General features: G+C 46.6%; 1 protein-coding gene across 2 annotated transcripts; it reads right to left on the minus strand.

Annotated features, from left to right (window-relative positions):
* On the minus strand, nt 1–10,292 carry EIF3L (eukaryotic translation initiation factor 3 subunit L). Of its 2 annotated transcripts, XM_059816227.1 has the most exons (13): nt 10,213–10,292; nt 10,073–10,121; nt 9,732–9,942; nt 9,046–9,125; nt 8,700–8,761; nt 7,214–7,283; nt 6,454–6,527; nt 5,281–5,452; nt 4,862–5,016; nt 3,899–4,069; nt 2,390–2,887; nt 1,242–1,322; nt 1–482 (listed from the first exon to the last, which is right to left on the minus strand). In XM_059816227.1, the coding sequence occupies exons 1-13, from the start codon at nt 10,243–10,245 to the stop codon at nt 444–446; spliced, it is 1,695 nt and encodes a 564-aa protein (XP_059672210.1). In that variant the 5' UTR covers nt 10,246–10,292; the 3' UTR covers nt 1–443. The 2 variants fall into 2 exon arrangements, with proteins under 2 accessions (XP_059672210.1, XP_059672212.1); XM_059816229.1 differs by lacking the exons at nt 6,454–6,527; nt 7,214–7,283.
* Between the last annotated feature and the right edge of the window lie 74 nt (nt 10,293–10,366).

Raw genomic sequence — 10,366 nt, forward strand, 5'->3', positions numbered from 1 at the left:
CCTGTGGAAACACTGTGAACAGCTCATTTTCTCCGTTAACCAGTTCTGCAGCCTTCCCTGTTCGCTGTGTGCAGTGCCTGCACAGAGCATGGAAAGAGATCTGCTCCCCACTGTTAGCTGCAAGAGCATGGACCAAAGGGAGCACAAACCAACAGCAGCTGCCCGTGTCTCCAGATGCAATTATATTCTTCTCTGGAGGAAAAATAAATTAGTACATCAGATACTGAATGCTTACCAGGAAAATTCCACTAATTTATTAGATGTCTTGTTCTTTGTAGGATAGTTTGAGCCAAATGAGTCTGCTTATTTAAGTACAAAAAGCTTTCAGAGTCACAGGAGATTCCAGAAATGCCAGAACCCTGAGCTTCCCTCCCTCACCACAAAGAGAATAATCTCTCCCACCCACTTCTCTGCTCAGGCCGATCACTGCATCCATAGAAGTTTTACGGTCTTTGGCCCATCTTCTTCAGGGTTCGGTTCAGCTGGAATTAGAGAAAGCAAAAGTCAGAAAAATGTATGGTGATTGACATACACTGCTGTTCCCCTAGCAGCCTTTATCCACTGCCTCTAATTCTTCCTCTCCAACTCACGGATAAAAAGAACTCTTGCATAAGTGCAGGCAGTGTGCGAAGTAGAAGGGGAACTAGTAAAACTCCCTCCTCCTCTCCAAGACAGCAGAGGAAAATGCAGGGAGAAGAGAGGGTGCAAACTCCTAGCAGTGGTATTGCAACCCTGTATTGCTCAAGTCCCCACATCTCAGGATTTTGCTGCCCAAGTTTCCAGTGCGCAGCAGCCTCTATCAGGAGAGTGGTGCAGTGACAGAATGCTACCTCCTGGCTGAGCACAACGCTGAAGTCATCTGTGCTCTAGAAATCTTTGAGGCCACTTTCTAGAGCCATAGTTATGAGGGTAGAGATATGATTGTGGTTGTGTTACTGACAGGAACACCACAATTGTCTAGGGACAATGGAGTCAGCACCTTTACACAGTAAAACCCTCCTCCTTTTCCACTGTGGCTCAACTGAATGAGCACTTCTCACACAAAAACATACCATTCCTCAAAGGCTGGCAGCTGCTGCTTAATCCACCTGCCTTTGCCCAGTGCCTCACAGAGCTGGGGCTCGCCCCAGCAAGGCATCACACAGCTGTCTGACCAAGCATGCCTCCTCCAGGCCCTGCACAGCCCAATGCCTGCCCCACTTTTCCTACAGAGGTACACAGCTCTCCTGCCCAGGCCTCACCTCCTCAAACTTGTGGATCTGGCGGATAAAGAAGTCCCCATAGCGTCGAGCAACCTTTGTGTCTGCGATATGGATCATGTCCTGGGGAGGGAACAGCAAGAGGTCAGGAAAAGGACTGCGGTAGCAGGGAGACAGCAAGCACTGCCAAATGCGAGTAGCAACTAAAGGAGCTTCAGTCCAGCCCTGGTTCAGCATCAGACATATCTGACTTGTGCTAGTCCCACAGCAACCATTCAGTTCTCTGTGGGCTGCCTTCCCTATACCTTTGCCTGGGATGGGTCCCAAATTCACACTGTATTCACTTCCCACATTTTCCCATGTGGGAAAATAGGCACTCTCTGCCTATTTTCGTCTCTCTTTGCAGCAGTTTGACAGTCCCAACCCCGATTCATGCTCTGCTTTCCTCTACCAGCAGCTAAGAGTCATGCTATCTACCAGGAGAGCGAGGCTGCAATGCAAGTCAGTCAGACACAAGTCAGTTTGGTTCAGGTAAACAGGGAAGACAAAGCATGAGACCTTGCAGAAAGAGATCTGCTCTAAGGACCAAGAGCAAGCGACAATCTGGTCTCCTTCCCAGCAAGAAGCCAAATGCTATCTTCTTCAAAAAATGAAGTCCAAAAAGACTTTTTCCAGCATCTCCTACTGTCTGGTGCTCCAAGGACAGAACGGTGAAAGGACCATACCTTGTGTTTAGATTCCTCCTAGAGCAGACAGGGCTAAATGCTGCTCCAGTGAAAAATGGACCTGTAACATGACCAAGCAAGATCCCTACTTTGTCAAGCAAAGGAGAGATGTGGGGGACACCTACAAAGCTGACCACCTCACCTGACACACTGACAGCACTCTCTGTCACCCAGCTGTCACCTCCTGAGAACACTGACAAACAGTTCCCTCTGTCCTGGGGAAGACGTTTAGGACCTTTGTTTCCTGGGTACAACAACTGTCAAAGCTGCCTGCAATATCCCATCACTGTTCATCCACTGACACTTCTATTAAGCAAGGCTACAGCTTCACTGTGGGCAGCCAAGCCCTTCACATGGCAAAGAAGGAAGGGATGTTTCCCACAGACTAGAGCAAAACCAGGTGCTGCCACTTCCAGAATTTCCTGGGTGAAGGAATTTCCTAGCCAGCAAGGGGCAGATACCAACCTTATCAATATAGAAGTCAACCTCAGAGGCAGACTGGAACTCCCCGTCCAGGGCAGATATGCCACTGGTCCATACGAGGTTCTTCATCTTGTGCTTGAAGACGAGCAGCTGGATACGAAACTCCTGCTCCGTGAGGTCTAAGAAGCCAGCCAGCTTGGCCACGGGCATGGTGGTGTAGAGCTTGAGGAAGCTACGGATGGTGGAGAGCTGGGCCTGCTGCTGCACCTCATCAGCAAAGACCTTGAGCTGCTGCAGGAAGGGCTCCTTGTGGTAGTTGGGGTGCACGTTGTCGTAATTGGGCACCACGGGAGAGAGGAACTTGGGGCAAGCGTAACTGAAGAGCTCCTCATAGACTTGTGCGTCACCCTTCTGCATGCGCAGCATCTTATCCCCATATTTCTCTCGCAGCTGCAGGTGGATGCTCTCATCTATGCGCATGGGGTACATGGTGAGGGCGATGGCCAGAAGTGCGTGCATCTGCTCGTTCTGCTTGTTAATCTGAGACAGAGAGGAGAACCTGTTACCTTGTCAATGCGCTCAGGCTTTATGGTGCCAGAGGGAGCTGCGTTTTTCAGAGACAGACCCTTTACCCAGAGCACTGATCGTCCTAATGCTCAAGGAGGACAGCACAAAGAAGCGGTGCCTCTGGGCAAAGCAGATATATGAATGCAGTATCAAGGCTCTCATCAATGAAAAAGAGGGCTGGACAAGAGGAAACTACAGAGTGAACGTATCCAGAGGCATACAGAACCTGGATGGCCAGAAGCAGGTTTCACTGCTTTGGTGCAAGAAAGTGAATAGAAGAAGGGAAGGCAGATAGTTTAACAACCATCTCCTGGCAAGGGACAGTTATCAGGGAGGCCAGTGAAGAAAAGACTGAGAAGGAAGATTTATCTGAGTGTGGGATGAAACAGACAGCTGTGTGGCTGAAACAGACGTACCACATTTTTGAAGTGTCATGGAATTAAGAACGGTAGGATTTAGCTACACAAAGAGTTAGAAATGAGTCATAAGGATGAAAAGGAGACAGCAGCAGCAGGGGGTAAAACAGGCACCAGAGACAGCTTAGGTGTAAACAGAAAGGAGCTTTGTTTCAGCCATGCTGAATTAAAACAGTCTGTGAATGATTATCTGATAATGGAAATATATCCGACAATGGCAGTAACCTGAAATGCAGGACTGGACCAGGAACAGGACTGAGTTTGAAGAAGCATTGACAAGAATATCATTAGCAGCTGATATTCATTAACAACACTGCCAAGAGGGAGAGTGCAGATGCAGCCAGGGCAACTGTATGGTGAATAACCAAAGGAACTAGTAACACACCCAAGAGAAAAATATTGCCACACATGGCAAAGGAGTTCAAAGGATCCCCACTTACCACCACCAGCAGAGTACAGGAAAATAAGGCTGGACTATTACATGTAGATTATCAGGTGACAGAGAAGGGGCAGGAAAGAAGACGGCAGCCTTTTCTTTTGGGAAGCCTAGACCTATTGTCTCTCTTACCATCTCATACTTGTAGGTCGTCCTCTGAAACATGCTCTTGGTCCTCTGGATGTAGAGGAGGATGTTGGCAAAGACACGGATGGCATCCTGGTAACGCCGCATCATAAGGTATGCAAAGCCCACGTAGTAATAGGTGGTCACCTGGCACTCAGGCACCCGGGAGTACATGCTCTGAGAAGGATCAACATGCTGTGTTAGAGGGGAGACAACCAACTTTGATCCAAACAGCTCATTACCCAGAATCCAGACACCTCTGCCTTCACTCCTGTCCCAAATATAGAAAGGAGAGGGTTAATTTAGGATACCTCACCTCCGGTCCATCCCTGCAGCAGCTTCCTCACTGTTGATTAGATCAACCCATTTCCTATGTTTTCCAGTTTCAGCTTCCTGCAAGCAGACAACTCTTGCACTGTGCCTAATATTGCTTCACTCAGTTCCCTTTCCCCCTGTTTCACTCCATGTCCTCTGCTAGACAGCACATACATAGATCTGTACCAAGCCTTGGGCCAAGCCTGTGTTGCAGCTAGACTTCCGTTAGCCACCATTACCACAAGCAGCACCCAATTCTAGGGCAAAAACATGCAAGGTGGGAATGGGCACAGTGAGAACAAGAGTCAAAAATAAAAGAATGAGCCATTGACCAAGGTGGGAACGATGTGTTCAGCTAGCTACCACTGTGCTACTACTTACAGCTCAAATAATATTCCCTATAACAACACTGACCTGCACAACACAGCAAACCTCCTAAAAATTAGGCATTTGTGCTGCAACAGCATCAGGCATTATCATACAGCTTGATTTAATGCCAAAGCTCCAGCTGCGTTCAGCTCCAAACTCCTGACAACTACAACAGCTACAAACAGCTCCCTGGCTGGAAGATTCATTGTGGCAACCTTTCACCAGCATGTTTGAATAGAGGCATTCGAAAAACTGAAATAAAGGGTTTAAAACATGTTGTATTACCTTCTTGTTGAGCTCGATGTTCTCCAGAACCTTGATTGCTTGGTAGTAATCCCCCAGCAGAGAGTGCAGACGCAGCAACCCAACCAGGCTGAAATAGCCCAGCATCTTGTAGAGGGAGTGGCGACCATATTCACCAGCCACGCTTTCAGGGTCACCTAGGAAAAAAAGGAACCATGATGCTTTCTTCCAAGGAAGCAAGCTTCCCTTTCAACACCTCTATGTTTACAAGCAAAGGGAGCAAGACCTCAAGTGTAATCACCAGCATTTCCTCACATAAGGCCAACAGAACCTGTTCCAAGTCAATCCATCCACTGATTAAGGGTTTGGTCCAGCTCCCAGACAAAGCTAACTAAGCTCGGTCAAATCACAGCAAGGCAGCACAGACACCAGTCTTGCCTGGCATCACCCAGCTAACTCACCTCCGCTTGTATAGACCTCCAGCTGTCGATTGATGTTGGATTTGTCCACCAGAGAGTGCAGCACATTGAGAACACTGTGGACGTTCCAGATCTTGGGGTTGGAACGAAGGAAATCAATTTCCTCTTCAGACTTTTTGGCTGTCTTGCAGCGGTACTGGCTGAAAGACTGGAACTACAGGAAAAAGCAGAGATTCGATGACGAGAAGCTAGTTTGGAGATGTTCAGCTAAGTGCACTATGCTTACAAATTGATCACACAAATGCATTACAATAAGCTACAAGTAGCATGAAAAAAAAGAGTTTCATCTGAGATCACCTGGCAATCAAAATGGCAAATTATACCACCTTTAAAGCACCTGGGGAAAATCTGACACAGTGCAGAGCGAAAAGGCCAGAAGACAGAACAATGCAGAGAAGGATGTCTTAGACAATTAGGACAGGCAACTGAACACAAATTTGCTGTCTGAACAGGCAGCAAAGAGAATGAACAAGTCGTAAGATGTGTCTGCATACACGCACATCTTTTTCTATATATGCACACATCCTTTTTCATCCTCAAGCTTGACAAGACTGCACTTGAGGAATTCCAGGCAGCTCTATAATAAAAAGTTACAGAGAAAGGAATCTATAGAGAAAAAATAATAGCATTTGAGATCTGTATTGCTGCACTCGGAACAGTAAGTGGAAAAATATTTCCTATCATCAAGATCTTAGACCATAGATTACTTGAAATCAGGTCAGCAATCTCTCAGTGAAAGCATAAAGGCCCTACTGACTAAGAAATACAAAACTAAAGTAAAAACATAGAATACAATAAAACTAGTTTGAACAAGTACCTTCATAAGGTCTTTGCGATTATAGCAGACTTCATCAGACTGCTTTGCACAGATCAGGCAGAAATGAAGGCGAGTTTAAAAAAAATCCCCTAAGCAGCAACTGAAACAGAAATATCAACAGAAGTCCAGGACTCCCCAAAGGGCTCTCTGTAACTTAAAAATTTGTACATTTTGTACACATCATCTACGTGGTGACCCAGGAATAAGTGCTCACCAAAGTTTTTTGACCTGCAATGATATCCTAGCTATGCAAATCACAGAGAGGGAGGAGATGGAAAATTTACAGTGCTAATAGAGGCAAGGCCACCGCAAAATAGCCCCATCTTCTAGTCATATACCTGGTATATGAATTCATCAATGATATCCCAGAGCCACTGGTTGGGCAGTTCCAGAGGAGCAGGGCCATCAGCATCTGCACAAGAACATAAGTAATAGATGAGAGGTTTAATACCTTGAGCAAGAACAGTGGCAGAATTGGACGAATAGACAAATTAAAGAACACAAGAATTTCCCTGAAATGGGAGATGCAGCAGCAGATGAATGAAGCTTCCAGTAGGGCAGTGATACGTAGCTCTAGTTACCTCAACCACCTTCACTTTCAAAGAACATGAGCTTCTATGGGGTTAATCTCTGGAGCGTGACGGCTCAGCAGCAGTGATTCTCAGAAGCTGTGCACAAATTCTAGGGGTTTATCCTAACCAATCTCTTCTCCACAAGAAGTCTGGCAGGGAGTCACAAACACTAAAATGTGTTCCAAGAGGAGTCAACAACAATAAGCAGTTGTGAAACACTGCAGCAAGTTTTCTCTAGCTTACAGCTTCATTTCGCTTTTTAATAAAGATAAGTGAAACAATTCTCAGCAAGACAGAAAGCTAAGTAAGTTTTATTCTTTAGAATATTTCAGAAAGCACTGGAAACTATTTAGGTTTTCTGTGGTTTTAAATGCATGGATGCCAAGTGCTATTCATTCAACAAACTCAAGCTCATAGATTACTTCTCTCTATATAATCTATAAACAAACATGTTCCAATTCTGACCCTTTCTCCAGCTCTGCCCTCTCCAAAATTGACAAACCAGAAATGAATTGCAGCAACTCACTGAGGATGTAGTTGAAGAGATTGCAGTAGTTGTAATAGGATTCAAATCTTTGCTCCAGCGTGGGCCCCCCCTACAATGAGAAGTCAGCACAGTCCGCTTAGTTGCAAGCACGGCAGGAGTGAGTTTATGGGCAACAGTGTATGAAGGACTAGTCACAGCAGCAGAGGGTCTGTTTCAGAAATGTTAGAGCCAATATTCAACGACGACACCCACCAGCACCATCCAGAAAACCTGAAATTGTATCACTATTGTCCCATAGAATAGGGCTGATTTTTCATGTACAGGTAGCTTCTCCCAGGACGACTGAGCATTGAAACCTTCTGTGAATAGGATGCATTAACCTTCCTTGTCCTCGTCTCTGCTGTCCAGATTTAAGAGCTTCCTATTACCTTCAACAGCTTTCCTTCCTTCTCCCCTCATGAGAGGCCTTAATAAATTTACAATTCTGCTTCTAGACAATATTTCTAAAGACTCTGAAAGACCAGTAAACACGATAGGGAATCACTCTTCCTAGAATCATCTTCCTTGTTTCACCTGGAGACACCTGAGGGCAGTCTGAGAACCACTAACAGCACAACTCAAGAAACCAGTCTCTCCTGTTAAAGTCTGACTCAGGTTAATACAGCAGACCTTTTAAAGTCCCCATTTCTCCACCCTCTGGTCCAAAACAAAACTGCAGTTATTACTCATTTACCCCATACGTCACATGCATGTTCAGCTTCTTTCCTTCAACAACCAAATACTGCTGTGATTTTCTCACTGACTTCAAATTAGCTTAAGGAAAAAAAAGAAGTGGGTTTTTATTGATTTTTTTTTTATTTTGGTTTTATTGACCATTATTACTTCTGCTTCCTTCTCCTGTATCCTTTATGGTGCCCATGTTTCCCTCGCCACAAGGCACTCTGACCCCATGTGGTTTTTTTAATCACAAATAACGCACCCTCCTCTTATGACACCCCCTCTCACCCGCCTGCTAATCTGAAGAACAAATGAAGAGCCACAAAGAAACACACAAAACCAACTGATCTATAGGTCCTGCAATCACAGCTCTACCAAGAAAATTCAGTTCCCTCCCAAAAAAAAAATCTCCCTTCCTTCTTTCCTAACTCACTAACCACATTTGCCGTCAGTAACAAACTTTTACAAAATAGCCTCCTGAAAACTCAGACCAGGTTTTCTTATTCGTATAGCTGCCAGGGAAACCTGTACACTCATTACAACCAAGCTTGAGGAGACAGCTAATGAGCCTTCAGAAAGATAATCAAGTCTTGCTTTTCAGCAATCTGTGAATCCTTACTCAACTAACAAAAGGCAAGAATTTTAAGCTTCCCTAAAGCAACTTGACTTACAGCTCATAAACCTATCCAATCTTGTCTTGCAAAAATTATGGAACCACTGATGGTAGGGTAGCAGCAAAATTTGGCAAGTTTTATGGCACAGAGAACCCAGCACGGAACCAACAGGAAGACACAGGACAAACACTCACGCTGACTTTGGCATAGATGTGCCTATAATACAGCTCCTTGTATAGGATGAGGAAAACAGCATCTGGAAAAGATGACAGAACTGGACATTAGCAAGCTGCAAGGCCTAGGCAACCAGATTTATCAGAGACACCGGTGGTGCTCCTCCTGCCACAGTAATAAAGGGAGACACAAAAGGATACTTCCTTCAGTTTTGACTTGTTGCCAGGCATCTATTGAAGGTGTTGCCAGAGCGAACAGTGATGACTGACTCAGAGGGCAGCAACACTATGCACCTGCTCATTCACGTATCAAAAGTAATTTAGTTCCTTCTTTCTCTGACAAGCAAAGAGAAAGGAAAAGACTTACCGTTTCCAACCTGAGGGGCAATGGCCTCGGCCTCTGGCCATGGTGTATTCTTAAAAAACCTTTCTGTCAGCTTTGTCCAGCTGAAAGATACACACACATGTAGTATTAGAAACCATTTCTCAGTATGACAGTGCTGGAGTTAGAGATCACAAAACAGAAGCCTTGGACTTGATGAAAGTGTAACACCACCACCGTCCCCTTTTAGTAAGTCCAGTGTCAAAGCAAAGAATGAGAATTGCGCTAAGCAATCAGTCTTCAATTTATCCCTGAAGTATGGAACAGTTGTGTATGTTACTTTCACATTCCCTTTACGGCAAGGTGACACAGCTGCAAGCAGGAGTGGGACTATCTGTAGGGAACAGACACAACAATTACACCTCACAGCTTTCCGCAAACTGCCTAACTAGCACTACTGAGGTCACTTTTTGCTGCCTCCATACCTGTTTGGCACAGGACTGGTATTTTCCTTCAGACAGGTCTCAACTCACCTATACTTACTTTAGCCTAATGGTCTGAAAATACCTGTTTTTTTCCCCAGTAATCAAATCAAACCTCATGCTGCATTTTAGAGAAAGACCAAGTTTGGAACAACACAGGTAGCAGTTAACCTTTCCTTTTAAGAGCAGGGTGCACTTTCATCACAGTTTAAACAGTGATTCCCCCTTGCAGGAAAGATGGCTTTGTACCTGTTTTCATAGATGTCCTGGATCTCGTACACCTTCTGGTCAATAACATCACTGGAAACACGGCTGGCCTGGAGCTCGTACACCTTCTGGTCAATGAGATCCGACACCGTCTTGTGAAAATACTGAATGAAGTTTTTGATCACTTCGGGGATCACCTGGTAGGTCTGCTGCTCATACTGGCGCTCGTAGGCCAGGTCTTGCTTCGGGTCTCCTGAGAGGAAAAAGGAGCGGTGAGGCGGCTGCCGCTTGGCCCGGCCCAGGCCTACAGACCCAGCCGGGCGCCAGCAGGCCCGGTGCACCCGAGGGGCCACCGTGGTGGCGCGGCCGAGGCCCGCACTCACCCGTGTGCATATCATAGTCGTTGGAGTAGGTGTAGGGGTCGTAGGCGGCCTGTGGAGAGAGGGCGGCAGCGAGTCACCCCGACCACCCCGGACACGACCCCCCGGGCCCCCCCCGCCGCCCCGGGACCCCCGCCCCGCACCTCGTTGTCGTAGTCCTCCCCCGGGTAGGCCATGGCAGCGGCGTGGCGCGGCAGGGAAAGGACTCCGTGCAGCAACGCGGGCCCGGCGCGAGGCGGGCAGAAAGAGGGGGTGGGACCAGGGGCGGGGCTCGGGCCGGCCGGCCGGCCGGAAAGG

This window comes from Gavia stellata, chromosome 4 (assembly GCF_030936135.1).
Source record: "Gavia stellata isolate bGavSte3 chromosome 4, bGavSte3.hap2, whole genome shotgun sequence".
Classification (NCBI taxonomy): Eukaryota; Metazoa; Chordata; class Aves; order Gaviiformes; family Gaviidae; genus Gavia; species Gavia stellata.

Bases quoted from the DNA above. Each gene is read 5' to 3' on its own strand.
- EIF3L (XM_059816227.1), bottom strand. From the start codon at position 10,245: ATGGCCTACCCGGGGGAGGACTACGACAACGAG. The intron at 9,126-9,731 runs GTACAAAGCCAT...TGTATCTTTCAG, and splicing joins CAGGACATCTATGAAAACAG to CTGGACAAAGCTGACAGAAA. The intron at 5,017-5,280 runs GTGAGTTAGCTG...TTTTTTTCCTAG, and splicing joins GGAGGTCTATACAAGCGGAG to GTGACCCTGAAAGCGTGGCT.